The sequence below is a fragment of the Thermothelomyces thermophilus genome, chromosome 2 (assembly GCF_000226095.1).
Source record: "Thermothelomyces thermophilus ATCC 42464 chromosome 2, complete sequence".
Lineage (NCBI taxonomy): Eukaryota > Fungi > Ascomycota > Sordariomycetes > Sordariales > Chaetomiaceae > Thermothelomyces > Thermothelomyces thermophilus.
Genome location: NC_016473.1, coordinates 636,027 through 663,784, shown reverse-complemented (window position 1 = coordinate 663,784; position 27,758 = coordinate 636,027). Strand labels below are relative to the sequence as shown.

The 27,758-nt window shown below is 58.7% G+C and overlaps 10 protein-coding genes across 10 annotated transcripts; 6 read left to right on the top strand and 4 right to left on the bottom strand.

Moving 5' to 3' along the window:
• Positions 1 to 389: 389 nt before the first annotated feature.
• MYCTH_93313 (uncharacterized protein) lies at positions 390 to 2,381 on the top strand (the record flags this gene model as incomplete). Its single annotated transcript, XM_003661115.1, has 3 exons — positions 390 to 828; positions 897 to 1,029; positions 1,124 to 2,381. The coding sequence occupies 3 exons, from the start codon at positions 390 to 392 to the stop codon at positions 2,379 to 2,381; spliced, it is 1,830 nt and encodes a 609-aa protein (XP_003661163.1).
• A 1,509-nt stretch (positions 2,382 to 3,890) lies between these two features.
• MYCTH_101105 (uncharacterized protein) lies at positions 3,891 to 6,752 on the top strand (the record flags this gene model as incomplete). Its single annotated transcript, XM_003661114.1, has 2 exons — positions 3,891 to 6,260; positions 6,648 to 6,752. 2 exons carry the CDS (start codon positions 3,891 to 3,893, stop codon positions 6,750 to 6,752), a joined length of 2,475 nt encoding a protein of 824 aa, XP_003661162.1.
• Positions 6,753 to 7,197: 445 nt separating this feature from the next.
• Positions 7,198 to 8,784, bottom strand: MYCTH_2300236 (uncharacterized protein). The gene has a single exon (XM_003661113.1). The coding sequence runs from the start codon at positions 8,583 to 8,585 to the stop codon at positions 7,245 to 7,247; it is 1,341 nt and encodes a 446-aa protein (XP_003661161.1). The 5' UTR covers positions 8,586 to 8,784; the 3' UTR covers positions 7,198 to 7,244.
• A 943-nt stretch (positions 8,785 to 9,727) lies between these two features.
• Positions 9,728 to 10,266, bottom strand: MYCTH_2108494 (uncharacterized protein; the record flags this gene model as incomplete). Its single annotated transcript, XM_003661112.1, has 2 exons — positions 9,728 to 9,938; positions 10,040 to 10,266. The coding sequence occupies 2 exons, from the start codon at positions 10,264 to 10,266 to the stop codon at positions 9,728 to 9,730; spliced, it is 438 nt and encodes a 145-aa protein (XP_003661160.1).
• Positions 10,267 to 10,414: 148 nt separating this feature from the next.
• MYCTH_101107 (uncharacterized protein) lies at positions 10,415 to 11,989 on the top strand (the record flags this gene model as incomplete). Its single annotated transcript, XM_003661111.1, has 3 exons — positions 10,415 to 10,505; positions 10,593 to 10,695; positions 10,762 to 11,989. 3 exons carry the CDS (start codon positions 10,415 to 10,417, stop codon positions 11,987 to 11,989), a joined length of 1,422 nt encoding a protein of 473 aa, XP_003661159.1.
• Positions 11,990 to 12,786: 797 nt separating this feature from the next.
• MYCTH_2077114 (uncharacterized protein) lies at positions 12,787 to 14,662 on the top strand. The gene is made up of 3 exons (XM_003661110.1): positions 12,787 to 13,109; positions 13,210 to 13,261; positions 13,361 to 14,662. Exons 1-3 carry the CDS (start codon positions 12,917 to 12,919, stop codon positions 14,481 to 14,483), a joined length of 1,368 nt encoding a protein of 455 aa, XP_003661158.1. The 5' UTR covers positions 12,787 to 12,916; the 3' UTR covers positions 14,484 to 14,662.
• Positions 14,663 to 15,069: 407 nt separating this feature from the next.
• MYCTH_2300230 (uncharacterized protein) lies at positions 15,070 to 16,698 on the bottom strand. Its single transcript, XM_003661109.1, has 3 exons — positions 16,579 to 16,698; positions 15,842 to 16,386; positions 15,070 to 15,708 (listed from the first exon to the last, which is right to left on the bottom strand). The coding sequence occupies exons 2-3, from the start codon at positions 16,247 to 16,249 to the stop codon at positions 15,208 to 15,210; spliced, it is 909 nt and encodes a 302-aa protein (XP_003661157.1). The 5' UTR covers positions 16,250 to 16,386; positions 16,579 to 16,698; the 3' UTR covers positions 15,070 to 15,207.
• A 3,033-nt stretch (positions 16,699 to 19,731) lies between these two features.
• On the top strand, positions 19,732 to 22,038 carry MYCTH_2089733 (uncharacterized protein). The gene is made up of 2 exons (XM_003661108.1): positions 19,732 to 20,599; positions 20,725 to 22,038. Exons 1-2 carry the CDS (start codon positions 20,409 to 20,411, stop codon positions 21,953 to 21,955), a joined length of 1,422 nt encoding a protein of 473 aa, XP_003661156.1. The 5' UTR covers positions 19,732 to 20,408; the 3' UTR covers positions 21,956 to 22,038.
• A 1,017-nt stretch (positions 22,039 to 23,055) lies between these two features.
• On the top strand, positions 23,056 to 25,290 carry MYCTH_2300227 (uncharacterized protein). The gene is made up of 2 exons (XM_003661107.1): positions 23,056 to 23,204; positions 23,417 to 25,290. Exon 2 carries the CDS (start codon positions 23,431 to 23,433, stop codon positions 24,958 to 24,960), a length of 1,530 nt encoding a protein of 509 aa, XP_003661155.1. The 5' UTR covers positions 23,056 to 23,204; positions 23,417 to 23,430; the 3' UTR covers positions 24,961 to 25,290.
• Positions 25,291 to 27,563, bottom strand: MYCTH_2300225 (uncharacterized protein). The gene is made up of 2 exons (XM_003661106.1): positions 27,159 to 27,563; positions 25,291 to 27,085 (listed from the first exon to the last, which is right to left on the bottom strand). The coding sequence occupies exons 1-2, from the start codon at positions 27,344 to 27,346 to the stop codon at positions 25,621 to 25,623; spliced, it is 1,653 nt and encodes a 550-aa protein (XP_003661154.1). The 5' UTR covers positions 27,347 to 27,563; the 3' UTR covers positions 25,291 to 25,620.
• Positions 27,564 to 27,758: the final 195 nt, after the last annotated feature.

Here is a 27,758-nt window from a genome sequence, read left to right as displayed (position 1 = left end):
GTTTGCACCGCACGACTTCTAAACCGCAGCGCAGACGTTAACAGTTTGCGGCAAGAACCGAAAAGCTGGATTCCTCAATCTCGCAACAGCAGACCCGGGGTTCGACGGACGGGTCATACTACCACCCAGACGCCTCGCGCTCCTTGTACGGTAACGAGAGATTGCCTCCTCTGGCACTCCCACCCGCTCCCCACGCGTATTCGTCGAGCAGCTCCTCACCCCGGGTCGGCTCGATATCGTCGACGTCGAGCTCCAACTACGGCTCCCAGTCGTCTTACACGTCTGCCGCGTCCTCAAACGGGCCCAAGACCCCAGGACCCCTATCTCCTTCGCTCGGTGCTTGTGCGTCCCTACCAGTCGCCAGCCAGCCACCAGCATATTACCCAACAATGAACAGCGCAGCACCTGAAATGTATTATTCGCAGCACATGTCCGCCGGCCCGGCACCGCCGCCGCAGACGGTCACCTCCCCTTATACTCACCAGCACCCCCAACAGCACTCGCAGCCAACCCTGTTGCAGCCTGGTCCTGGCCAGTATGCTCCTCCTCCGCAGTATGGGGGCCAATATGCCTATGCCAACGGTCTGAGCCCGCCGACAGGGCCCCCGGTTTCCAACGCCTTGAGTGCACCGCAACCAGTCCTGCCGCTTCCGGGCGTCAGCCAACCGGGGGTGCCCAACTCTCCGTACGGTGGCAGCACCTTCGACACGACGGGTCAGATTGCGCCGCCAGGAGTGAAGCCCCGTGTCACGGCAACCCTGTGGGAAGATGAGGGCTCCCTCTGCTTTCAGGTTGAGGCCCGGGGCATTTGTGTCGCTCGCCGGGAGGGTATGTTTCCCTTGAAATCGTTCCGTGCATGCTGTGTCTCTAACTCGCGCATTTCCGTCGTTCTGCAGACAATTCCATGATCAACGGCACCAAGCTCTTGAACGTGGCAGGCATGACTCGCGGTCGTCGAGATGGCATTCTCAAGAGCGAAAAGGTCCGCCACGTTGTCAAGATCGGTCCCATGCATCTGAAGGGAGTTTGGTACGTCTAGGATTGCCCCTCTTCCCCCCCCCCCCCCCCCTTCCTTCCTGTCACCCAGCCCCGGCTCGACCTTTGCTAAGACGACGTGTTGAAGGATTCCCTTTGAGCGGGCGCTCGATTTTGCCAACAAGGAGAAGATTACGGAGCTGCTGTATCCCCTCTTCGTCCATAACATCAGCAATCTTCTCTGCCACCCGACCAACCAGAGTCGAGGCCAAGTTATGGCAGCGGCACAGCGTAAACCGATCCCTGGACTGCCGTCCCTCCCGCATCATCAATTGGCGCTGCCAGGGCCCCAACCGCCGCTATCATCCCACCCTCCATCAATGGTTCGTCCGTCACTGGACCGCTCCCATTCGTTCCCTACGGCTCCGACTAGTGCTCCGACCGTGATGAATGGAATGGGTAATTCTGACAATTTCCAGTGGAATCAGCAGGGGATGGGGAATGGACAAGGACCCAACCAGGTGTCAATCGACACTAGTTTGACTAACAACTCTCGCTCGCTGCCGAGCACGCCCGCGGCCACGCCGTCCGGTTCCAGCCTGCAAAGCATGCAGAATTATCCGCCTGCGAGCCAGCCGTACGATAACTCGCGCCCGATGTACCAGCCGGGACCGCCGTCCTCGTCGTATCCGCCACCGTCAAATGACAGGCCTCCCATCTACACCAACACGCACAACAACTACGTGAAGAGCGAGATGGGTCCGCCAGCAAACCGTTCCAATGGTTCCAACGCTGAGCAGGGTGATACGAAACCTCCGAATGGCATCATGCAAGCCAGCCAAGGCGAGGCGGGAGCAAGCGCCGAGGAGGAAGCAGACCACGAGAACGACGGCGAGTACACCCATGACAGCGGGGCTTATGATGCGAACCGGAGTACTTACCCGTACAACCCTCCTCCGGTTTCCTCCCTCTCAAACGATCATTCGCACATTTCTCCTGAGCTGGCAGGCTCGCCGCATCAAGCCGGATCCGGCCGGGCGACACCTAGGACAGCCGCCGCTCCGCAGCCGTATTATGGGCCACAGGGATACAGTACTCCGCCGCGGGTGGGACAGACGTCGAGCAACCTGTATAATGTGGTCAGCAACGAGCGCGGATCCGCCAACGGCACGTCGACCAACGACGTTTATGGCAACCAAGGCGACATGTCAGGCTCGATGCCCAACGGATATCCCGTGCTGAGTGGTGTGCCGACACTGAAGAGAGGACGAGACGAGGACGATGACCGGGGAGACATGAAGCGCCAGAAGGGACTGGTTAACGGCACTGGGTCAATGCCATCCCCCACGTTCAACAACCAGATGACCCAGCCGACGGCTGCCATCTCAGCACAGAGACGCAGGTAAAGAGGTGCGGTGCGAGGGGTCCTTTGCGATTTTTTTTCCCCGCCCCGCGAAGGAGTCCTTTCACACCCCCACCCCTCCCTTTTGGCAGGAGGGCAACTGCCGTAATTGCCAAGGTCAAACCTTTCTCTCTTGAACAAATCAAGGAATGCCCTGTGTCCATTCCGAAAAGGAGAACGAGGCCTCTGGCTAATTTCTCGAGGACGCTCTTGCGAGCACGATTCTCTTTGTTCAATGTCTCGGTAATGGTAGTAAACGGGCTTGATGGAATGACGGTTCATTCCTATGGGTTTGGGTCTAATCTAAATGAGCCCGTTCAGGTCGGGCTCTCCACCGCTTGTTCTGCGGGTGACGACCTCTTTTCGATTTTCTTCTTTCCGGAAAGCAAAAAGACGCAGCGCCTGTTTACGATCCTAGGCGGCTGCAATTGTCACGACAGGGACGAAACACTAACATAGCAGAAGCTGGGTAAACTCTGGGGCTCTCGTCGAACCGGCTCTCGAGGTGGCAGATAGCCCCGTCCCCAGCAGATCTTTTTTCTCTTTCTGTCCTTCTTTTCTTGTTCTACCTGTCGTCTTTTCCTTGCTTATGACGCTCATGACCAACGACTTGCTTGACTCCGCGTTAAAAAGTTGCCGGGGCACGGGAGGAACGGTGGGCACCGGGCCGTGGTGCCCTTTCTGTTGGAGATGTCGTTTTTTTGTTTTTGGTAACGACTTGATGAAGGAAACTTGCCAAAAGGGCCTTCATGCCTGGAGATACACAGGGGGTTGCAAGGGGAGGTGCTAGATTTCTGAACCCGGCGCGTTTGCCGACGCGGCCAGCCGGTTTGAACGGTACAGGTGTTCATAGTGTAGTGTTTCGTTGCAGTATTTACGTCTCGCTTTCTTTTTCTCTTTTCTTGCTACTCCTGCTTCCGCCGATGTCTCCGCTCTCTGACCACTCTCCCCACTCCCTGTGCTTCTCTGCAGGCTTGGAAGAAACGAACTTTCTGACGTTGACTGGCTACGCTATTTTTGAACGTGACGATTTCCTCTTGAATGAAATTCCTGTCAGTTGAAGTTAGACTGGAGCAACGCTTATAGGTAGGATTCGTATTCTAGGAAATCTCAGTGTGTCGACTAGAATGGCTTTTTGGGATAAGCTCGCCGATTGATGTGCGGTGAGTGAACCTTTGCTTTGTGATTGAGTGTGCTGGGGTTGAGGTCGAGAGGGGAGGAACTGGTGGGTCTCGGGCGGGACGGGGAAAGGGGAGACTCACGTGACGTTTGGTTGCTGGGCCACAATGGTAAACAGCCACAGCAAACGGTGCAGCAGCTCATTGGTTCAGAAGAGCGCGATCCTAATAAAGCAATTTCCCAGAAGGGGGAGAGCACCCACTTTGGCACACCCTGACACACCCCGAAAGCACTAGACTCGAAATTGGCAAACACGGATCACGGCTTGAGCAATTGATTCCAAGACTTGCGCTCCATAGCCGGGAAGTAATCTGCTTTTGGAGAATTTGCGATTATGGCCACGCCTTTGACGCCGACGCCAAGCGCGGCGCTGAATTCCTCGACACCAGCGGGCGCGGGCGCGGGCCACGGAACCTTCGACACCGCCCGGAAACCCGTCGACAACGCCGAGAACCGCAACAGCAGTGATGACGGCGACAGCACCCCATTTCTCCCTCACGGTAGGGACAGCGTGACCTCTCCGACCCAGCGCGGGCCGTCACCGCCAAAGCCGCGTCCAGGATCCCGCATCTTGTCGGGGAGCGAGCTCTCACCGCTCAAGATCCTGCAACAGCACCAGCAGAGCCAGGTCCAGGCGCAGACCCAGAACCAGCCCTCACCACAATCCGCCGGCGAAGAAGCACCGTCGTCCGCCAAGAGCATGCCCCCACCGCCACTACCGCAGAGCCCCCGGAAGCCGGCGCCGATCAAGCGGTTTCCCGTCCGGGTGAGCCAGGCCAGCTCGACCGCAAGCGAGTCGCCGCGGCGGTCGTCGGAGGATCGCCGCTCTTCTGGCGAGCGCCAGTTCACAGGCGAGCGCCAGGCCAGCAGCCTCCCGGAGGCGGTGCGCGAGAACGAGGGACTGAAGCACGTCATCGACATCTTTGAGGATGAAGTTAACGCGATGAACGACGAGCCAGACGACATCGACCACGACGGCGATCATACCATGTCGATGGAGCACGATGCGGCGGACGGCCGGAGCCACGCTGCCGAGGAGGAACACTCTGCTGCGGACGATACCATGATGAGCACCTTCAGCGCCTTCTCGACCGTGCCGAACCTGACCATGCTGGGCCAGATGCGCAGCGACAGCCCGACTAAGCTCTCCACCGTGGGAGGGTCCACCCCACGTGTTGGCGGCCGGCCGGAGGGCTCGATAGCGGCGAGGACGCCGCGGTCGAACGGCTCGTACGACGCCGGCAACACAACGACCAACCTGATGGATTTCACCGAGCAGATGAGGTACGGCGCCTACGGCGCCCAGCCAACCCCGTCCAGGCGCGGCGGCCACCTGCCGGCAAGGACGCCCGACGACGCCGCCACGCCTCAGCGTAACAATCTCGTCAACCTGCTCGACTTCGATATCCCCCCTGCTCCCACGCCCCGCAGCATCCCGACCATCACACCGCGCGAGCTCGAGTCGCTCAAGTCGGGGTTCCTGTCAGAAATCAGCAGCCTCAAGGCATCGCTCAGCGGCAAGGAGGCCGAGGTGCTCTCGCTCAAGACCGCTGTCGGCGACGCCGAAAAGCGGGTGGGCGAGTGCATGGAGCAGCTGCGGGAGGTGCAGGGGATGCTGGAGGCCCTCCAGGCGGAAAAAGACAGCTGGGAGCGGCGCGGGCGCGAGATGGAGGCGGTCTTACGGAAGGTCAAGGAGGAGATTGTCGTCAGCCAGCGCGAGCGCGAGGAGCTCGAGTTCAAGCTCGACGAGGCCGAGAAGCGCCGGGAGGCGGCCGAGATGATGGCTCAGGATGCCGAGAGCAAGATGGCTGGCATGCGGGCCGGCAAGCTCAGCGCCGAAGCCGCCGCGGCCGCGGGCGAGAACAGGCCGCCAGTGCCGTCCAACAAGGAGGTCGAGATCGCTGTCGAGCGCGTCGCGCGCGAGCTGCACGCGCTCTACAAGAGCAAGCACGAGACGAAGGTGGCCGCTCTCAAGAAGAGCTACGAGAACCGGTGGGAGAAGCAGGTCCGCAAGCTGCAGGCGCAGGTGGACCAGCTCACCCAAGAAAACGACGAGCTCCGGCACAGCAACCACTCGCGCAGCCACGGCGGCATCGACCCGGCGCGGCTGGCCGAGATCGAAGAGGAGCGCCGCGCCGACAAGGCGCGGGACGCCGCTCAGATCAAGGAGCTCGAGGCCGAGGTCGAGAAGCTCGAGGCCGTGCTCAAGACGGTGCAGGCGGACAATGCCGACCTGCGGGTCCTCTTGGAGCGCGAGCGTGTCGAAAAGGGCGAGCTGGTCATGCTCGCCGAGGAGATGATGAACATGCAGCAGAGCTTTATTGGGAACGTACCAGAGGAGGACGAGGAACAACAACAACAACAACAGCAGCAGCAGCAGCCACAGCCGCAGCAACCCACCCCGGCCCCAGCCCCGGTTCAGAGCGCGAAGACGCCCAATAGGCGCCAGTCGTCTTCGCTCTCTTCCCGGACCCCTGGCACCACGGCGGGCAACGGCAGCAGCACCAACAACTTCCGCATGTCGGTCAATGGCGCGCCGAACGGCTTCCGGGCATCTGGCCTCCGGGCTCCCGGCGCCAGCGGGTTCGGGAAGCCTTCGGGCATCGCAGGGCCCGAGAGCCGGATCGGGCGCGTGGCGCATCACGAGCGGACCAAGAGCGCGGCCGTGATGGGGGTGAGCGGCCACCATGGGAGCGCGAGCGGGGTATCGCGGCCCGGGTCCGGGCAGGGCCTGAGAGGGCACGGCGGCGGCGGATACGGGCTGCGGAGGGGCGAGTGATGCATACCGTCACATGTTGTCACATTCCGAGCTGGTTCGTCTGCCCGGTCAGATGGATCATTTGCCGTCGTTGTCGGAGACAAACGGAGAGAGGGGAAGAGAGGAGAAAGGGAATGAAGGAGGAGGAGGAAAGGCTGCCTTTTGAGCCGTATGAGTGATGATGTTATCGATGAGGGATGGATCATGACCCGCATGCTTCATGCTTTGTTCAGGTTACTTTTCTATTTGCACATTTTATTCTCTTTCTCTATCATTCAACCTTTTCAGGGGCATGTTTCTTTCTTTCTTTCTTTTTTTTTTTTTTTTTTGTAGGAGAGAACCGAGAGGGACTGGCTGTTGGTTGAGCCAGTTGACGCTTTCGGCGGCAGCAAAGCAAGTCATCATGTTAATACCCCCTCTCTGTTGTTTGGCTTTTAAGGAGGGGAGGGGCCGGAGCAACCGACGGCCAAGTGTCGTTCCGTCTACAAGGTTCCTTTTCTTTTGTTTCTTGTTTTTGCTGCGGCAGACAAGTGGGCATGGCTGCAAAGCTGAGCTGGCTGGCTGGCGTGTTGGTGGTGTGGTGTTTGTCATGTACGTCCGTAGTGCTCTTTTGTCTACGGAGTGTTTGATTCCTGGCATGAACCAAAACTCTGTGTGGGTGTTTGTGTGCCCTGATGACTATGTCGATGTAGGAGTAGTGAAGTGGTTCGGGAGTCGCGGGGCCTGAAAAACAAACCATTGCTTTATTACTTCTATGCCTTTTGGACGGTAGCAGCGATACAAACCCGTTCGGCATATCAATGCATATCAATGAATCAATTTACGGCTGCGCATGAAACCAAGAAAAAAAATAAAAAAAAATTAAAAAAAAAATAAACAAAAAATAAAATAACTTTTCCCCAGTCTATTATTTTGGTGTTTCCGCTTTCACTACTCCAAAGGCAGCCGCTGATGCAAGAACTGCTTCTTCCCCTCGCCGGCCCCGTAGCTAGCCGCGACCTGGCCGTGGCCCCGGATCTTGTATTTGTAGATCATCAGGCCCTCCAGGCCGACGGGACCGCGCGAGTGGATCTTGTTGGTGCTGATGCCGACCTCGGTGCCGAAGCCGTAGCGCGTTCCGTCGGCGAAGCGGGTCGACGCGTTCCAGTAAACGCCGGACGAGTCGACGGCGGCCATGAACTGCTCGGCGTTCTCGGCCGACGAAGTCAGGATGCAGTCGGTGTGGTGGGAGCCGTGCGTGTTGATGTGGGCGACGGCGTCGGCGAGAGACGGGACCGTCTTGACGGCGAGCGTCAGGGAGAGGAACTCGGTCGAGTAGTCCTGCTCGGTGGCGTCGGCGATGGTGAGGTCGGGGACGCCGGCGAGGGCGGCCTTGCTCGGGGCGTCGCAGCGCAGGTCGACGCCCTTGGCGGCGAGGGCGGCGGCGACGGTGGGGAGGTGGGTGGCCAGGGCGGCCTCGTGCACCAGCAGGGTCTCGAGGGCGTTGCAGGCGGCCGGGTAGTTGGTCTTGGAGTCGACAATGACCTCGGCGGCCATGGCGGGGTCGGCGGAGGGCTCGAGGTAGATGGCGCAGAGGCCGTCGGCGTGGCCGAGCACGGGGATGCGCGTGTTGTTCTTGATGTAGCGGACGAGGTCGTTGGAGCCGCGGGGGATGACGAGGTCGATCTGGTTGTCGAGGGCGAGGAGCTGGGGAATGACGTCGCGGGTGGTGACGAGCTGGATGGCGTCGTTGGGGACGCGGGTGCGGTCGAGAGCGGCCGAGATGACGCGGGCGATGGCGACGAAGGATTCGGTTGACTCCTTGCCGCCCTTGAGGATGGCCGCGTTGCCCGACTTGATGGCGAGGGCGGCGATGTTGGCGATGACCTCCGGGCGGGCCTCGAAGATGATGAGGAGCACGCCGATGGGGCAGGTGACCCTCTCGAGGTCGAGGCCGTCGTCGAGGCGGGTGCGCAGCGTGACCTTGCCGACGGGGTCGTCGAGGTCGCGGACGTCGAGGATGCCCTGGAGCATGTCCTCCCACTTGCCCTTGCGGCCGAGGTCGAGGCGCGAGACCAGGCTCTGGCTCAGCTTGCCGTCGGCCGCCGCCTTCTTTGCCGATTCGAGATCGCGCGCATTGGCGGCGAGAATGTCGTCGCGGGCCGCCGCGAGCCCGGCGTGGATAGCCGTCAGTGCCTCGTTGCGCGCATCGGCCGAGAGCGTCGCGAGGACGTGGGACGCCGATTTGGCTGCCGCGGCGGCATCAGCGGGGGAGGCGTTGGTCAGCGACATGGACTATTCTGCTCGCTCGGTGGCTTCAATTCCCCAGTGTGTCTGCTATCGTCGCTTTTCGTCGCTGTCCTCGCTGTCCTCGATGTCCTTGATGTCCTCGTCGTCCTCGTCGTCGAAAAAGGTAGGTATGTGCGGAGGATGTTACAATACTTGTTAGTCACCGGCGAAGCGATGTCCGGCCCCGGAGCTCTTCGTCCCTCCGTGTCACTTTGTTGAAAATAAAGTGGGGTTGCGGGGGCGGGGCAGGGCAGAACCTGTCGTGCCTGCCCGATGAGCCTGCAAGGGCCCAGCAGCCTGCAGAGAAGGTTTCGCGTTCAGCTTTCCGTCTCAAAAACCTTCATTCCCAGCTTGCCGTGACGTGCTGCGTTGGAGGGGGCGTGGCAGCCTCAATGCCCTCTCTCTCGACTGATCGATCAATCAATTCCATCGGTCACTCTCCCGATTCCCCCGAGCCCCAGCAAAGTCGGATTGTTCAACCGCGACCTGTTCTTCGTTTTTCTTTCTTTCTTCATTTCTTTCTGTTTGTTTTGTCTTTGGCGAATTTCGAAACTTAAACGCTCCCGCTTGGATGGATGCCTCGATTGCGTCGACTCAACCCATCTTTCAACTCGTCAACACAGGCGTGTGTGGGCATTTGGGGCCCTTTCAATAGCGGTGGCCATTAGTTTCGCTAATAAGAGGCAAAGCGATCAGGAGAATGGCGACAGTGCCGGGCCCCGATTCGTTATCTGTTCGTTATCCGAAGGAAGCGGTGAATTTAACCGTCTGCGAGAACGGAACACTGGACCTGTCGGAACTTATAACTGCACGTTTGGGGTGCCGACTTCCCCAATCTTGGCCACGGTCACTCATGTGCTGATTGCGAAGCCAGGCTTCATCAGCGCTCTTGTCGCCATCTTAGGGAGCCCTCGCTGGTCTATTGAGTACGGAATAAGGACAAGGCATCGGCAGCAGCACGAGAAGCCCTCTTTTCTCCATACGGGACGGTTTCCGCCGTCTCCAGGCACCACGACTCTCCACTAGCCCCTGCCGGTCTCCACGCAACTCTCAGGGCAGCTTCCGCACCCAGGTTAAAATGACCCGGTTGGCTCCGGCAGGTACTCCGTATTCCTGAACTTTTTTCCTCAGGAGCGCCCCGTCTCTTATCCGAGGTACGGATAAGGACGAAGGATGAGGCCGAAGTGCCGACCGATCAAGGGTGCACTAGCGCCGGCCTGCTTATTTCCGGCCTCAATGTCCCGCTCTCGCTCCAGACTCACTGTCCGACAGGAGCATTCCCTGGTAGGCGGAGGGTTTTGACGTTTTTCCTCCTGGTTCTTCCTGTTCTGCCCAGGAACTTGAGCATCCACAGCGCTGTAAAAACTTCCTCATCATGACCTGGTAGCTCCTAGATTCCGCCCATCCTCCTTAGCCCCATCCTGCTTCGATTGATCCCATGTCTGTCAGTAAACAACCGTCGGACGGTCAGCCAGCCGCGCCCGCGCCCGCGCCCGCGCCCGCTGCCCGATCGGCTTCGCCGTGCCCAGACCCGGAGGATACCCGGGTCGGAGCCGTGCCGAGAAACCAGGACCACACCGGGGACAAAGAGCACCCGGTGATTTTGGAGAGCAGCGAAGATGACACCGATGAGATTGCCGAAGAGCCAACTCACGAGCAGCAGCAGCAGCAGCAGCAGCAGCATCATGAAGCCCGGGATCCCGAGAAGACCCCCAGCAGTCGCGCCCAGAGTCGGCCAAGCTCGATCTTTGCTCACACTAACACGGTGCCACGCGCTCAACGAAGGGGGCTTCTTGGCCGCCTCACCGTAATACCAGAGGTCGAACAGCCGTATGAGTACAACGAATAGTACCAAATGGACAATCACGGCCATTGTTGCCCTGGCCGCCGCCGCCGCTCCCATGGGCTCCAGTATCTTCTTGCGTGAGTGCCCGCCTCCCCCCTTGGAGATGACATTGTTGGCTTTGTGGCTGACCAAAACGTCTGTATGCATGTGCGTCTGAACACCAGCTGCCCTCCCCAGCATGTCGGTTGACCTGGACGCCTCCGAGACTGTCACCAACTTGACGATATCCTTCTACATGCTGGCCATGTCTATCTTCCCCCTATGGTGGCACGTAACCCGGTCCCATAATATTGTCGCCCACGCGCCCTCGAACTAACCACAAATACCAACCAGGTCATCATTTTCCGAAACCCTCGGCCGTCGCACCGTCTACATCGTCTCCTTCTCCCTCTTTCTCATCTTCTCCATCTGCAGCGCCCTCAGCGTCAACATTGCCATGCTTCTCGTCATGCGCATCCTCGGCGGCGGTGCTTCGGCATCGGTGCAGGCCGTGGGCGCCGGCACCATTGCCGACATCTGGCAGCCTGCGAACCGGGGCCGAGCCATGGGGATCTTCTATCTCGGTCCCCTGGTCGGGCCTCTCTGCGCGCCCATTATCGGCGGCGCTCTCACCCAAGGCTTCGGATGGCGCGCCACCATGTGGTTCCTCTCCATCTACGGCGGCGTCATGCTGTTGATGCTCCTGTTCTGCCTCCCCGAGACCCTCGCCAAGCCGCCGGGAGGAGCAGCCGCGCCCGCCCCGGCCCCAACCACTGCCGGCGCCGTCTCGCCCGCTCTGCAGCGCGTCCCGACGACGACCCAATCCATCAAACTCCGCACTCGGCACACGGCCGTCCTCCTCAAGCGCCTCCTGCTCGATCCCCTGTCCGTGATGCTCTACCTCCGCCACCCGCCCGTCTTTCTGACCGTCTACTTGGCCTCTATTGCCTTCTTCTCCCTCTTCATCCTCAACATCTCCATCCAATCGACCTTCTCCCGCCCCCCTTACTCCTTCCCCCCCATCCCCTTGGGGGCCTGCTACCTGGCCCCGTCCACGGGGTACATCCTCGCCTCGACGCTCGGCGGCCGCTGGATCGACTACATCATGGCGCGCGAGGCCCGGCGCGCGCAGCGGTACGACGCCGACGGCAAGCTGGTCTACCTGCCCGAGGACCGGGCGCGAGAGAACATGTGGCTGGCGGCGGCGCTGTACCCGGGTGCCATGCTGTGGTACGGGTGGACGGCCGAGAAGGGGGTCCACTTCATGGTGCCCTGCGTGGCCAACTTCTTCTTCGGCTTCGGGAGCATGCTGGTCTTTGGCGTGACCACGACCATGCTGACCGAGTTCATGCCGAGGAGAAGCAGCAGCGGCGTGGCCGTCAACAATTTTGTGCGCAACATCTTCTCGTGCGTCGGCAGCGTCATCGCTCAGCCGCTCATCGACGCCATGGGGAACGGGTGGCTGTGCACCATGGTCGCCCTGTTCGCCCTGCTGACGGGGAACGCGGCCGTCTGGGCGCTGAGGAGGTTTGGCCCCCAGTGGAGGGAGGAGATGGATCGCCGGTTAAGGCAGGGGAAGTAGGTAGGAGTCAGTCCCGCCGTTTTTTTTTTTTTCGTCCATTTTCTTTTATCCTTCAAAACAAAAGAAAGAAAGAAAGAAAGAAAGAAAGAAAGAGAAAGAAAAAGAAAAATAATTCTTGGTTAATTTTTCCGAGGTGGGTATGTCCGTGGGAAAGTGTCTGGCGGACGAGTGGACGAGACGCTTTTTGAGATACCCCGACTGTTGGTCATAGATCACATATGTTCTTACGGTACTCCATACACACAAGGAATAATCCAGCTGCGTCTCATTACTCTCATTACCAACTTGTCAGTATGGATGGGCAAGGCTGCACACAATAAGCTTAGCCGTATCTTTTCCTTCCTTCTGCCTTCTGAGATCATATCCCTTCCCTCAATTTCAAGTTGAACGCAGGCCGAACAGAGCAAGTCTCGGCGTGTGTTCCTAATTTCTTTACGAACCCCCCTGATATCAACCAAACCCGTCCCCGGGTCTTCTCTTAGGCATGGCATCCCTTCGACAACCCATCCCTCGCAATATCCCCCGAGAAAGTTCGGAATGGCATTTTCGGCCTGGGAACACGGCAAGCCACGTCATTGGCCAAGGACCGGCATTGTGGCTGACACAGACTTGCAAACACAATCCTCGCCGCCACAAGGGGTCGCACGCGGGGTGGGGCAATATGTATCGACTTGCAGTAGTAGCTTGCCCATTGCCCATTGGAGGTGACTTGCAGCCCTCTTTTGAAAGAAATCCAGCAGCCCGCCCGGCTGCAGCCGTGAATATGTCGATCTGGCGGCAGACACATCCGAGGCTGTCACATCCCACGCGCACCCTGAGCGCACCCTGAGCGCTGACGCTACCCGACACCCGTCTTTCAGCGGCGGTCTTCCTGTATGAGTCTGTCGTCCGCAGCTCTCTTTACGCCTGGGCCGCTACTCGCACACAATGGCCGCTCTGATCCGGAGCCTTCCCGCCTTCGGCTGGCTGCTTGCCGCCGTCGCGGGCGCCGCCACTACCGAGCATGAGCGATTCGCGGCCGTGGAGACCGGCGCCGTCCTCGCGCCGCGGTTGTACCACATGGGACCGGCGAGTCCGCTTGAGAAACGAGAGGACGGTTGCAGAGAAGGATGGCATCCATGTGCGTAGTCACGGAAATCAAGGAAGAAGCAAAAGCCCCAGTCCCCTCAGAGGAGTCGACAAACTGACGGCGACGGCGACGGCAACAACGCCCTACCTAGGCAACGATATCGGACCACCGGGTGAGAATGCCTGTTGCCCAAATGACCAGTAGTACGTGTCCCCCCCCCCCCCCCCCCAAACCCCCCTTTTCCCTTTCCCTCCTTCCTAACTTTCTTCCCTTCTTTTTTTTTTTTTTTCCCCATCCGCCAGCTGCATCGTCAACCCTTCCGACACGACCACGGCAGGGTGCTGCAGCATCGGCGCCCGGTGCCGCGGCTCGCCCTGCGACCCGACCGCGTACCAGTGCAACAAGACGACGACCATCACGGCGCAGGGCACGCCGTCGGTGAGCCTGATCCCGGCCTGCTGCGGGCGCGTCTGCACCGGCACCTCCGAGTTCCAGTGCCCGACCTCCCTCGGCGGCGGCTGCTGCAAGTACGGCAGCCGCTGCGGCAGGGACAAGCAGTGCATCTTCACCCTGACCGAGCCCTCCCCGACCCCGACCCCGTCCACCTCCATCGACCCGGCCCTGATCCCGCCCCCGCCGGGCTGCGAGACGGGCCAGACCTCGTGCCCGGCCTCCCTGGGCGGCGGCTGCTGCCCCGCCACCCAGTCCTGCACCCTCATCACGGGCAAGGCGCACTGCGCCGACAACCCGCCCGAGCCGACGGGGAGCGGCGTCAGCGTGGTGGACGGAGCCGACGGCGGGCTGAGCCCGGGCGCTACGGCCGGCGTGGCGGTCGGCGTCGTGGTGGGCGCCGGCGCGATCCTCGGATTGGCGGCGTCGTGGTGGTGCGCACGACGGAGGAGGAAGGGGGGTGGGATGAGCGAGGCGACTGGGAGCGCGCCGGCCTCGAGGCCGACTGGGGTCGTGGGGCGGATCGTGGGTGGCAGCGGCGGGGCTGGGAGCGCCGGGAGGGAGATATCGGACGTGACGTCGGACGTGGCGTCGAGGAGCGGGAGGTTCGGCGGCGGCGGCGGCGGCGGCGGGTTGGTGCAGGACTACTTTGGGCCGGCCCCGGCTGTCGGGCCGTACTCGGAGACGCACACGTCGTCGCCGGTGACCACGCCCGGCTTGGACCGCGGTGGCGTGCCGCTGCAGCCGCATGAGCCGGGGGACATCGCCGTGCCGGTCGAGATCGATTCGCGGCTGAAGGGCGCCGAGGGGCCTCCCGCCGGGCTGGCCATCACGCCGCGCGCGAACGCGCCGCACGAGAGCGAGGACGTTCAGGAGCACTATGAGCTGTACGGTTCCGAGGTTGGCCAGATATCGCCCACGCTGCCGTCCCCGTACGGCGAGGGAGTACCGAGTCCGCACGAGCGGCCTAGTTGAGATTCGTTCAGAAGGTGCTGGGGTGTTTGCAAGACGGAATAAACACAGATATCCACACACACACACACACACACACTGTATGTTATGTCTTGTCCTCCTGTTTGATGATCCCAACGATCCAACGATCTTGGATGACGAACATGGCTCTCTTGAAGCAACAATCAACACCCGCCTGCAAGATTTCCTTAACCTACCCGGCGCTTAAACTTAGAGAGGAGATGACGCCGTCGCATGCCCTCGAACGGAGTGCTCAATCGACAGCCCAACTGCGCAATCGTGGTGATATATGGTCTATAAAGCAACGCCCAGTGAACGCCATGCTGTTTATCCCTCGTCAGAACATGACCCCAAACCCAGGAGAGCATCCAGTAGATGCTTTCCTTACGCCCGCGCCCCCAACATCCAGCAAAAAGAACGCCGAGCAATGTGACGCGAGTACCACAAAACATTCAACCCATGATCCTACCCCATCACGGAACCCAGAAATCAGAGACGGAAGAAATGGTACCGAAAAGAAACCGTCCGCCGCCACGATTACAGCCTCCACCATGGGGGGCAAGGGATTAAGGGAGACAAAAAAAAGGAAGAAATGGAAGGATGACGGAAAAAGCAAGGGGAAGGGACAGCAAGGCCGGCCTCAGATGGAAGAACGAAAGGGAGGAAGAAGAGAAGAGAGAGGGAGGGAGAGAGGGAGGGAGTGAGAGAAACAAACGGACCAAGCCGGTCAGCTCAGCACTCCCCCAAACGGTTTATACGTGTCCAGATCCTTCAACAATTCATCGACCACACCGGGCAGGTAGCGATCGACCAACCGCTTCTTCTCCTCGACCGACAGCGTCGCGTCGCTCTCCTGGCCCCCCTTCCCCCGTCCCTGCCCGGGCCTGTCCGCCCTGGCCTCCCCGTTCCTATTGCCGCCAAAGACCTTGGCCAGCTTACTAGGGCTCGGCTGCAGCAGGCCCGGCGCGCCGGCGCTCATCCTCGCCTCGGCCCTCGGGATCGAGGGTGCCTCGGGGGTGAGGTAGAAGTAGAGGAACTCGGTCAGGCGGAACTTGACCTCGCGGCCCGTCTCGCGGCTCTTGAAGAGCGAGGTGATGGTGAGCAGGCCGTCGAGCTGCTCGAAGACGCGCATGTTCTGCGGCATGTCGAGGAGGGCGACGACCAGCGTGATGATGGCGGCGGACTGGATTGCCGGGCAGTTGATCGGCTCGAGCAGGTCGAGAAGAAGCTGGGAAGAGAGAATCACGTCGATCAGTTTGGGTCTATTGCTTTTTTTTTTTCCCTTCCCCTCCCCGGGGAAGGGGGAAGGGGAAAAGAGCGGGCGCGGAGTTTGTGTTTCGAGGACAGAAGACATTACATACGTTCATGTGCACGCTCCGCGCAAAGAGTACCTTGCTCGGCGGGTGGAGGAGGAGCACTCCCTGGATGAGGTCGAGCGCGTTGACAATGAGGAGGTCGTACTGGCCGTCGCCGCCGCGGACGACCAGCCAGTCGAGGGTCGTGAGCAGGCGCTGGGCAATGTTCCACTCGAATCCCTCCTGGAGCTTGAAGAACTCGCAAAAGGCCGGGTCGCCGGAAAGGTCGGAGAGCCCCTTGCGGGATGCCTGTTCCTGGTCTCGGCCGCGGGCGGCGGATGGTTTCCTCGGGCTGCTTGGCCCCGAGAGGCAGATCTGCGCGAGCAGCCCTTCGACCTGTTTCAGGCCCTTTTTGATCTTGCTGCCGTCAAACGACGAGAGGTTGTCGAAAGCGACTGACAGGAGCGACTCCATTGTGCGGTGTAGCCGCTATGATCGCGGGATCGCGGGAGACGAGTGTAGTTGATGCGGGCAAAAGAATTCGCGGTCGGTCGCGAGGTAGGGGTCGGAAACCCCACTCGGAGCCAGCGACAGTGGTCACCTCGAGTCAACTACACTAACCGGTTAGTGGGATGCGATTGTCCGGACAGCGTCGATCGCTCAGGGAATCTCGCGGTTTTGTTTCCTTTAAGTCGAAGGGTTCCGAAAGAGGCACTGGCGCAAGATGGAGATGCCAAGATTGTTTGGCAAAGTCGGCGGATACACAAACAATCCTTGGCAAGCTGCGTTAGATCGGTGCTAACCTCATGTGCGTCGAAGTAATCAATCGATTGGGGGCTCTATCGCCATCGACGCGGCCTCGGAGCGGCAGGGTGATGATGGAGAGGGCGTTGATGAGAATCTCAATGACCCGAAAAGGCGGGATGTCGACTCGGCCGAATTGGGACGATGCCACAGCAACGGCCGATAACTAACGTTTACTCCGTAGTTACTGCACCTGAGACCCTGCATGCATGTGGTCCAACCGGGTCCGCCACAGCAACACAAGCTTTCGGTTCGCCAGAGCTAGCCCCACTTTCTCCAACGGAAGCCCAGAAAGCATGATTCAAGCTTCAACTGTTTCCTGGGTTTACTTGGAAGAGCAACAGGCCACAAAAGTCCATCCTAATTACGATGACATTGAACTGAATGAAACTGAATTGGAATACGACAGCAACCCTAATCATTGGCAACCGGCATCCTACAGGCGCAGAAGAAAAGGCAATGAAAAGTCGTGGTTCATTTCGCTGGGAGCCGACGCTTGGACTCGGTTCTATCTCGTACGTTAACATACAACGAGAATGCAAGTAGATGTTGACAACGCTCTTGAAGTAATTAATTAACCTGAGCTAGTGACGGCTTCAGTTGGTAATTACTCCCAACTCTGCTTGATAACGTGTACGTATATTCATCTTCATCTACAGTGCAGTACGGACAACAGCCATCCAAACCGATCCGCTTCAAGCATCCTCACACGACCTCTACCACTTAGAGCTTTAGCATCACATACGCTACCGTTCTCTGATTAGTCGAACCGTGACTCCGCACTTCGGTAGGGTAATTACCGCACTACTGACAGTTGGCAGCCTAAAAAGGCGCTGTCTAGAGAAAGAAACAAACCACGGAAGGGGGAACGCAAAGAAAAAAGAAAGAGGAGAGAGATAAACTGGTCAGGCAGCAGTAGGATAGACAACCCGGAGTATATCATAACTGCCGAGTGTTGGCTCAGCCAGCAACATGGAATCTGCCGTTCTGAGTCCTTCGCCAGTTTCGTCCACTGGCCGCGTGAGGGTGCTGCAGGATGATATGGCGTTAATTTGTTGGGATATGGTTCTCAACAGAATTATCGGCTCTTTTTGGGGTGGACAAGCCGATGCCACTGGAACGCTCCCTAGAAGGTATGTACCAACCTTGTGCTGCAAGGTTCGGCAGCTGTGCACAGCGAACGTCGTCGGGATATCCGACGACCTCGTGCTGATTCCTTGTGAATATGAATCTGGCACAGAAATAATTGAACAGTGATTGAAAACTATAATAAGCTGTCAAGGGCATGATTATTACTCGGCCCTCAGTGTAGATAAGCTGCGGTTGAAGATAATTACCTTCAACCAGGCCTGGGGCGGCACTTTTCATTCGAAATGATCTATAGGGCGAATACGGGAGGAAGAAGAAAAATCAAAGAAAGAGAAACGAAAGCTCTGGCTGGCAATTTCCCCCGCAGCTCAACACTTTTTCGGATTCTGGGAACTGAGAGGTGCGAATCATGAGTGGCGCGCGCAGCGCTAGGCGTCTCCCGGTCGATCCGTACGACCTGCTGCCCATAGACTATTAGAACCCACTTGCTGGGGCAAACTGAGGCGAGCGCGGAAATTGAGCCGAGATTGTTAGGCAGGGAGGAGTGCCAACCTGGCCGTGTGGACATTAGCTGGAATTACTTACTTGTCGACGCCGAGGCTAGACGGGACAATTGATGGAACCAAGAGCATGATGAGCGCTTTTGGCAAGGGGAACAGCCCGGTGCGCTATTAAATACTCAATTCAGTTTTTCACGCATCCCAATAGTCTCTAGACCTTTGGGTCTGGCTATCATCTGCTTTTTAATGTTCTTTGTCTGTCTAATTACGTACCATTGTCAAAAGAGCCGGGTTGTCATTTTTTTCCTCTTCTAGGGAGTAAAATTCATTGAGCCAGTCCATCACCGGTTCACTAATATGTTGAAGCAAATCTGCAATTGATTATCAATTAATACTACTTCTTTTGACCATTGACTAATAGTCATATGTTTCTCGAAGTTTCACCACGTCTTGAATAAACCTGTACCCACCTACCTTCCTAATATATTCACTAATTATGCTCGACCTTACGAATGGCTTCTCCTTGGATTGAATTGTCCGAAATGTCGTCCACCACCTCTGTTCTGTTCAGGGGCCGGACCTGACACTTGATTATCCCCAGGACCCTCACGCTTTCACTTCCCAGAACCGCTTGGCCGAAGCTTCCCGTTTCCGCAATCATACAGTGGAGTCGAGCGCTGCCCCGAGTTCATGTCATCTCGCGGGCGGACGGGGCAACGTCGTCTCCACGGGGGAAAGGCGAGTGGGTTTCTCCAGATCTTCCCCGCGTTTGAGTCTGGCGGTCAAGCCAATCTGGAAGGTGATCAGGCACTGCAATACGTAAGTCTAATACTACGGTCAGCATCTGAGCAGGTTCCAGAAGAGCATACTCGTACCCCTGACACTAGGGTGCTTGGTAAATGCCGGGAATGCTACGATATCACGACCAGGGTAGTTGTAAGAGATTGGCCCGCAACAAGCCGCTCGTTCTATGACTACAGCACTGTGTAGGCCTCTGAACCGTTTGCAGAAACGGTCTGCGGGGCCCCGCGCACCATTTCAAATCTGGGGTAGAAGGCAAGTAATGATCATCGTATTTCCGGTATTTGAGCTTCTAGAACGAGGGGAATCCAGGGGATGGCAAGACCAACAGGACGGGGAGAGCCGAAAAGAACATACTTGGCAATCACTTCCCCTCGTCACTGAAAGAAGACACTCGTCTTCCCAATCTGTCACCGAGTAATGCACTTCTGGAAGGGGAAGGTGCGGTAGCACGGATGCATCTGGCGACGCCGAAGTGACAAATAGCCTTCCAAGACTTATTAACATAAACATCATGACTGTGTCCGGGGACGCGTTGGGACGAGAAAAGTTGAAACATGTGGGGATACGAAGCAATTACTAGTACTGCGCCTGCCTGCAGTTTGCGCATGTGGATCCACGTGACGCAGCAGAGCCAAGCCCAATGCCTAGAGGCAGTTGAATTTAGTTTCAAAAAGTCAAAACCTTATAGGCTGCGCCATGGCCGAAGAGTGCATATTTTCTTTCTTCTTTCTCTGCGCACTACGTAATTCTCTGGTAACTCTCAGTCCTGCCTACATATTGCTCAATGTTCTCCTTGAACAGCCCCAGGTGGACTCGCCCGGCGTTAGCCGGTCATCGGGGAGGGCTCATGCAAACTGGACCTTCCCGAAATTCTTTTGCTGGGTTCTTGTCTCGTAATAGATCCACCAGGGCTCCAGCCTCGGTGAGGCAAGTGGCGATACTCGACGTTTCCGGCGAGGCCGAGCGAGATCAACTGTCATGTACCCCAGACGGGACCGCTCCGAGGCTCCACGACTCCACGAGGCTGGCATCGTTCGATTCCAGTCGAGCCGCATGGTCCCTGTTCAAAATGTCCGATCCCGGCGATCGCGGCGAAAAGTGCCGCTGCTGCGTACTTAGGCAGCATGCAGCATGAGACGAACTGGCTCCCTTTAAATTCGAACTGTCCCTGGCCACGAATTCCCCAGATTTCGCTCAATTCGGTAGGATCCGACAGCACCGTTCAACACCTTTCAGCCTCCGAGTGCTAGGCCTGTCGGGCACTCCGCCACAGCCTCAAGACGCGGACAAGGCCACAAGCCGAGGACCTCCACTTCAACGTTGGGATTCGATCTAAACCGCGACTCACAAAAGGGAGGAGGAGAAAACGAATTCGAATACCCAGCTCTACTAATTACCCTACATCTTGGGGGTTCCCTTGGCTGCCCGTCGCGATCATGGTGTCCAACGCCCCAGTCACTGGAGTCGACCCAGAGGTTCCCTCTGAGAAAAAGAAGGGCGATGTGCAGAACAAGTTCAACTCGGACGACTCCAGCACGCGCATAGAACCAGTCCCTGCCACCTACCCCCCGGACAAGGAGGAAAAAGAGGGCTCTGTGGAGATCAACTACCATACTCTCACCTGGTGGTATGTTCCAATCCCCCCTCTCTCGTCTCCTCCAAAGCACAAAACAAGACACACGCACACACATATTACGCACACACATCAGCCGCACCGTGGATACGACTCTGATGCTAACTCCTCATTTACAGGCAAGCTGGTGTAGTCTTGATTGCCGAGACGGTGTCTTTGGGCATCCTATCGCTGCCCGCGGTAGTGGCAACACTCGGACTCGGTCCCGGAATCGTCGTCATGGTATTCATGGGCCTGATGGCGACGTGCTCGGGTCTCGTCATGGGCGAGTTCCGGAAGCAGCATCCCTGGGTGCAGAGTTTCGGCGACGCCGGCGAGGTCATTGGCAGGTCGATCGGCATGGGCAAGTTCTTTCAGGAACTGTTCGGCTGGGCGCAGACCATCTTCCAGATCTTCGTCATGGGCAGCCATCTCCTGACGTGGACCATCTGTCTCAACACGCTGACCAACAGTGCTGCGTGCACCATCGTCTGGGGCGTCGTCGGCCTGGCCATCTTCTGGCTGCTCAACACGCCTCGGACCCTGCGAGCGGCGGGCTACTACTCGTTCGCCTCGTTCGCGTCCATCTTCACGGCCGTCATGGTCACCATGATCGACGTCGGCATTGAGAAGCCCATCGGCACCACGAGCATCGAGGCATCCCGCACCATCGGCTTCACGTCGGCCTTCCTGGCCGTCACCAACATCGGCGTCGCCTTCAGCGGACACTCGTGCTTCTTCAGCGTCATGTCCGAGCTCAAACAGCCCAACGACTGGCCCAAGGCCCTGATGCTGCTGCAGGTCTGCGACATGGTCCTCTACATTGTCGTCTCGGTCGTCATCTACGTCTACGTCGGCCCCGACGTGCCCTCCCCCGCCCTCTCGGCTGCCGGTTCCCCCGTGGTCCGCAAGGTCATCTGGGGTATCGCGATCCCGACCATCGTCATCGCTGGTGTCATTTACGGCCACGTCGCGGCCAAGTACATCTTTGTGCGCGTCTTCGCCGGCACAAAGCACGTGGTCAAGCGCACGACGCTGGGTGTCATCGGCTGGCTGGGCATCACGGCGGCCACGTGGATCATCGCCTGGGTCATCGCCCAGTCCATTCCTGTATTCAGCAACCTGCTCGGCCTGGTGTGCGCCCTGTTTGCCAGCTGGTTCTCGTACGGCATTCCCGGGTGCCTGTGGCTGTGGATGCACTACGGCAATTGGTTCTCGAGCCCCAAGAAGATCGCCCAATTCTCGCTCAACGCCCTGCTGTTGCTGGTCGGCCTTGTGCTGTGCGCCCTTGGCCTGTGGAGCTCGGGAGAGGCGATCGCGCAGGACTCGGGGAGCGACCCCTGGACGTGCAAGAGCAATGCTGCTAGTTAGATACCCCGTGTTGTTAGTAATTAGTTTATGTGTTTTTTCGTTGTTTCCTGGGCATATTCAAATCAAATAAAATCAAATCAAGCAAATCAATTCAACCCAAAAAGTCGATGGCCTAATTACTTGTCCCAATCCGCATACGTGTCTCGAAACCCTTGCCATGAGTGTAGTTGCGACCCTAGCAGGACTTCGCTGCCGTGTCTCTTGACTCTCAAACAAGGTGTGATCACGTGGGACTGTTAGCTACCTATCCATACTGGCAGGTTGTTGAGACAACCCGCGAGTTGTGGCCTACTGAATGTCTGAGACCTGAATGTCTTGCAGAAGTTCGTGGGGAATTCAACTCTTTACAAAATTGCAAGGGGGTATGAAGTAATTACCTTGCCATGGCAACTTAACGATCGGAAGGATTACATAATCCCCCCTGGCGTGCCTTTGGGCTGTTGTTACCTTATGTTCGGATCCGTATGCACATCCAATACAGAAATACAGAAACTACCTAGGTACCTCCCTCTGAAGCGATGCCCGTCTCGGCGCTACCTATTGGCATGTGAACACGACGCAATGTGCGTGTGCGGTGAGATGTGCAACCGAAAACCTGCTCCGGCAACAGGAGAGCGGTGTCTCGCGGAGAGACAGACAGGGTTCCATGGTCGCGCCCATGCCCATGGTTTCACGGATCCTCGTCCTGGGACACTGTTCGCTGGAGTCGAACCCCCTGAACATGCAGTCAATGCACGTCTTGCCTGCACAACTGCTTGGGACAAATCTCCTTATAATCATGCGACGGGGAGGGTGGTCCTCGGTTCAGGATGTGGGCCATCTTCTAGTTTCAACCCAATGGTGTAAAAAAAAGCCACACACGAACGTCCGCAATTTGTCGCGAGACTACCTACTCTTCCTGGATAAAGTAGGTAAGTGTCGAGGCCGATGACACAGCATCCGGGCGGTTTCCAGCATCAGACATTGAAAACGATCGGATCTCAAAGCCCCAGCGCGACACATTTTCTTCATAGGTTACTCGTCTACGAAATACGTAAGTCAAGATGACTCGGACACGTTTCCCATTGAAGACTCTGCGTTTTTGCCGTGGTGCCGGCCCGCTCGCTGGCGCCGTCGCGAACCTACTGCGTTACAAAAGTTCTGTCGTCATGGGCCCCGCACCTCAATCTACCCCACCATCGCGGGCTGAGTGCGCGAGCGGTGGTCAACCCAAGCTACATCGTCTCTACTCCCATCCGTGCTTTACGCGGTACATACCCCTCCTTAGCCTTGGCCCCGTAGTCCGTGGGAGCACCGGAGAACTCGAAACTGGCAGCGGCATCTCCCGCTGCAGATCGGCCAGATAATGTTCCGTTTGTGCGATAGGGAAATCGCAATGGGATACGCGTACTCGGGGAAGGCGCTAACACTCTGGTTGGGTGGTGTACCTGGCCAAGGCAGTTTTTTGAGGCAAGGCTGCAGCGACCTGAATCCGCATGCCGTCACCTGCGCCGGCTCCCGACACGCGACCCCACCGCGACACCTTCGGGAAGGTGGTCTGCAATCCTGAGGATTCTGAGTGGCGACCGCTTCCTTCGCCCGCCCACATGGTACATTTCAGGTCGTCATCGCAGAAAGACCGGCCTGCCATGGCCACCCAGCCCGAGCAGCCGGCGTCGTCGTCGTCCTCCTCCGCCATTCCCGGGGCTGGTCTCCATCCCAACAGCAGCAGTAACAAGAACAACAACAACAACAACAGCAGCAGTAGCAGCAGCAGCAACAACAATAACAACAACAACAACAACAACAACAACAGCAACAGCAACAACCACGGCTACCACAGCAACAACCCCGCCGCGCCTCTGTGGCAATCGCCCGCCGCAATCCCTCCCCGCACCTCGTCCACCAACTCGACCGCCGCCGCAGCGCTCCGGAACCTCCCCGACCACGACTGGCTCCCAGGATACGCCGCCGCAACCGCCGCCGCCGCCGCCAGCCATAAGCGCCAGCGAAGCCGCAAAGCGTCGGTCGTCGGCACCACGAGCTTCCCGTCCGCGGCAGCCATGTCCGCCGCCTCGCAGCCCCCGCCAGACCCCAACCGATTCGCGACCGAGGACTTCAGCAACCGGCGGACATGGTCGGAGGAGAAGGACAAGGTGCTGATGGGGCCCTTTGACTACCTCAACGGGCACCCGGGCAAGGACTTCCGCTCCGCCCTCGTCAAGGCCTTTGACGCCTGGCTGGAGGTGCCGCCCGAGTCCCTCGACGTCATCACCCGGGTCATCAGCATGCTGCACACGGCCTCCCTCCTGGTCGACGACGTCGAGGACAACAGCCAGCTGCGCCGGGGCTTCCCCGTGGCGCACTTCATCTTCGGCATACCGCAGACCATCAACTCGGCCAACTACATCTACTTTTGCGCCCTGCAGGAGCTCCAGAAGCTCCGGAACCCCAAGGCCGTCTCCATCTTCGCCGAGGAGCTGCTCAACCTCCACCGCGGCCAGGGCATGGACCTCTTCTGGCGGGACACGCTGACGTGCCCGACCGAGGACGACTACCTCGAGATGGTGGGCAACAAGACGGGCGGCCTGTTCCGCCTGGGCGTCAAGCTGATGCAGGCCGAGTCGCGCAGCCTGATCGACTGCATCCCGCTCGTCAACATCATCGGCCTCATCTACCAGATCGCCGACGACTACCACAACCTCGTCACCAGCCAGTACACGGCCAACAAGGGCATGTGCGAGGACCTGACCGAGGGCAAGTTCAGCTTCCCCATCATCCACAGCATCCGCTCCAACCCGGGCGACATGCAGCTGCTCAACATACTCCGCCAAAAGACCGAGAGCGAGGAGGTCAAGCGCTACGCCGTCAAGTACATGGAGAGCACCGGAAGCTTCGACTACACTCGCAAGGTCGTCGACGTCCTGATTGAGCGCGCCAGGAAGATGACGGACGAGGTCGACGACGGGAGGGGCAAGGCCGAGGGCATCCACAAAATCCTGGATCGCATGGTTATCAAAGACTAAGGGGTTTAGGCGCGGGCTTGGTAACGGTGTTGGGAGCAAGTTACTTACTACCCCCCTCTTTTTCATCATTGTCTTTTGTTTTTATAACTTTATTTTTTTTATCTTGCATTGTTCGTTTGGGCGGGCTCATATGCATCGAAACCAGGTTTTAACTGATAGTGGTATAACCGACCGTTTCAAGATGGTGAGTTAAAATTTTGTCTCGGCCGGCCAGATGCACTCACTCTCGTACCCCAGAACAAGAGAACCCTTCTAGCACAGTCTTCTCCTGGCGGCCGACTTCAGAAGTCTTTCCACATCCATAGTTGACGCTAAACCCTGGGAGCATGTAGTAGAGAGGGATTGGGAGAAGAAGGGGGGGGGGTCAGTTCTACTGTCTGTCGCCGAAATTCATTCGCTGGCACCCAAACCCAAGGACAAGACAGAGTTCCATGTAGAGCTGCCCGCAGATGGGTTGTCGTCAGGAAATTAGGGTCCTGTCGGGATCTCGCGCGGCAGCTTGACAAGAGCCACTTACAATCTCAGCGCCAGCTCCCATGTATATTACCGATCAGAGCGTCGGCGTATTATGTACGTAGGTTTCGATCTCGCAAGAAGAGTAGTCGTAGAGAATGCGCGCGGATGACCACGGCATGCGCGCTGGATTAGACAGCCGCTCCCTCATCCCGATCCGGCCACTTTCTTCCGCTTCACCATCCTCACCCACCTCCTCCTCCTCCACTGCCCGCGCCGGCCCATCCCTTCCTCCCCTTCCTCCCAGCTTACGTTCGCCGATGGCCCGGCAGCGGGGGCCTTTCCTTGGCCGCCCCCACCACCTTCCTTCGACCCCTCTCCCTCTCCGCTGGAACTACTACTACTACTACTACCACCAACGCCGCCGCCGCCGCCGCCGCCATTACCTGCGTCCCGCTCGCCGCTCCACATGTCGTACACCCACCTCTCGCCCTCGGTCTCGACCTCGACCGAGGTGATGATGCGCTCCTCGACCCACTCGCGGCTCCAGAGGTCGAGGGCCCACTTCTTCTCGCTCCACTCCCAGCCGGGGGGCGGGAGGACGTCCTCGAAGAAGCGGGCGCCGCGGGGCCGCTCGCCGGCGAGGCGGGCGGCCGAGAGCGGGTCGTAGGGCGAGGGCGAGAAGAGCCAGGGCTCCCACTCGAGCGTGGTCGGCGACTGCCGCTGCAGCTCAAAGATCTCCACCTCGCGCGTCTCCGGGTCCGAGTCGAGCTGGATGTCGCGCCTGATGAGCTCCTGGAGGGAGAAGGCCGGGAAGGGGAGGGCGGATCCTCGCTTCTTCTCTTGGGGTGTATCTGCTTGTTGTTGTTGCTGTTGTTTCTGCTGCTGCTGCTGCTGCTGCTGCTGCTGCTGCTGCTGCTGGCTGTCCCGGGGAGCGGACGGCGGACCGGTCGTCGGCTCGAGGTACTCGAGTTTCGCTTGCTGCAGCCATCGGGCCACTGCCGGGTGCCCTGACAGTACGCCTGCCCAGCCGCCGACGAGAGCGATAAAGCGGAGCGGGAGCAGGTGGGCGGCGATCAGCATGAGCAGGAAGGCGGCAAAGAGGAGGACGAAGAGGGCGGACGAGAGCGCCTCGTCGGAGAAGTTGGTCTTGGGGACGACCAGCGCTATGATCTTGTCGTGGGCAACGCTGAAGTCCTCCATGACGTTCTGCAGGTCGCCCAGGTTGCGGAAGAAGTCGCGCGAGAGCTCCTTGGTCGGCTTGACGGTGCGGGCGGGCGCCAGGGGCGGTCCGCGGGGGTGGTAGCTCATGTTGCGGAGGCGGTCCGCATCCTGCGCAGGCGCGGGGTGGCGGGCGATAAAGGACGGGACCAGGATGCCGAAGAGAGCGACGGCGAGCGGGAGCGCAAACAGGAGGTAGGGATCCAGGCACACAAAGGTGTAGACGGCCAGGAAGGAGAGAGTCTGGGTTGGGCGGCGCCACGACAGCAGGCGCAGCACGCGGGCCTGAAACTTGAAGACGACGCCGATGCGAGCGTTGAATCTCCTAAAGTTCGTGGTCATGAGAGGAAGCGAGAACCCCGGCCGCTCAGCAAAGGCGGGAACGCCGCCGCCGCCAAGGTCCGGTACCTGGCCATGACCATCGTCGGCGGGTATTACTTGAGAAACGAGCCTGCAGCAGCCTGTCGTTAGTACATAAACTCTAGCTGCCACGAAGGGAACCGGGGGGGGGGGACTGTTGTTACTTTTCCAAGAGCCTGTCCTGAAGGTTTGCGGCGCGAAAGATGCCATCGCGCAGACTCCTCCGCTTCTTCGCCGAGTCTGGCTCCGGGGTCTCGGCAGCTTCGCGCCGTCCTTCATCATCTTGCTCCTCAACCTCCGGAGCGGCGTCCTCTTCGATGACGTTCAGAAACCCGGTTGCATATTCGTCCATGGTCGGTACCAAAAAAAAAACCAAAAAAAGGGAAGGGGGAATGGTTGGGTCTAGGGCGCAACCATGTTCTGCGACCGCAATGCGGCGCTCGTTTCGATCCCGAGCAACAGCGGTTTGTAAACGCGCGCTGTTCTCCTCTGAAGTCGTGCGCTCAAAAGGGTCTGCGTAATAACCGCAATTCTTGAAGGACGATGCTCTGAAATGGCATGAATTGCTGGTTTGTTCGTGATGCACGAATTACTGTAGGTACTGTACACACATACATACAGTACGCTCCCGTCGGTGAAACACTCGGGCGAGAGCAGCTTCGCCATGGCGTCACATGCCAGCCAGCAGCTACCTAACTGCGGGGCAGTAGTGACGCCACCTGGTGCAGTGGGCATCTACGGATTACACTCCCCAGCCGCGGTAA

What these genes read in the sequence shown, in the direction of transcription:
- MYCTH_2089733 (XM_003661108.1), top strand. Translation starts at nt 20,409, where the DNA reads ATGGTGTCCAACGCCCCAGTCACTGGAGTCGACCCAGAGGTTCCCTCT. An exon ending in TACCATACTCTCACCTGGTG is followed by an intron (nt 20,600 to 20,724) that starts GTATGTTCCAAT and finishes CCTCATTTACAG; the next exon opens with GCAAGCTGGTGTAGTCTTGA.
- MYCTH_2300230 (XM_003661109.1), bottom strand. Translation starts at nt 16,249, where the DNA reads ATGGAGTCGCTCCTGTCAGTCGCTTTCGACAACCTCTCGTCGTTTGAC. An exon ending in CGCGGAGCGTGCACATGAAC is followed by an intron (nt 15,709 to 15,841) that starts GTATGTAATGTC and finishes CTCTCTTCCCAG; the next exon opens with CTTCTTCTCGACCTGCTCGA.
- MYCTH_2077114 (XM_003661110.1), top strand. Translation starts at nt 12,917, where the DNA reads ATGGCCGCTCTGATCCGGAGCCTTCCCGCCTTCGGCTGGCTGCTTGCC. An exon ending in CAGAGAAGGATGGCATCCAT is followed by an intron (nt 13,110 to 13,209) that starts GTGCGTAGTCAC and finishes CGCCCTACCTAG; the next exon opens with GCAACGATATCGGACCACCG. An exon ending in TGTTGCCCAAATGACCAGTA is followed by an intron (nt 13,262 to 13,360) that starts GTACGTGTCCCC and finishes CCCATCCGCCAG; the next exon opens with CTGCATCGTCAACCCTTCCG.
- MYCTH_2300227 (XM_003661107.1), top strand. Translation starts at nt 23,431, where the DNA reads ATGCCGTCACCTGCGCCGGCTCCCGACACGCGACCCCACCGCGACACC.
- MYCTH_2300225 (XM_003661106.1), bottom strand. Translation starts at nt 27,346, where the DNA reads ATGGACGAATATGCAACCGGGTTTCTGAACGTCATCGAAGAGGACGCC. An exon ending in CAGGACAGGCTCTTGGAAAA is followed by an intron (nt 27,086 to 27,158) that starts GTAACAACAGTC and finishes AGGCTGCTGCAG; the next exon opens with GCTCGTTTCTCAAGTAATAC.
- MYCTH_2300236 (XM_003661113.1), bottom strand. Translation starts at nt 8,585, where the DNA reads ATGTCGCTGACCAACGCCTCCCCCGCTGATGCCGCCGCGGCAGCCAAA.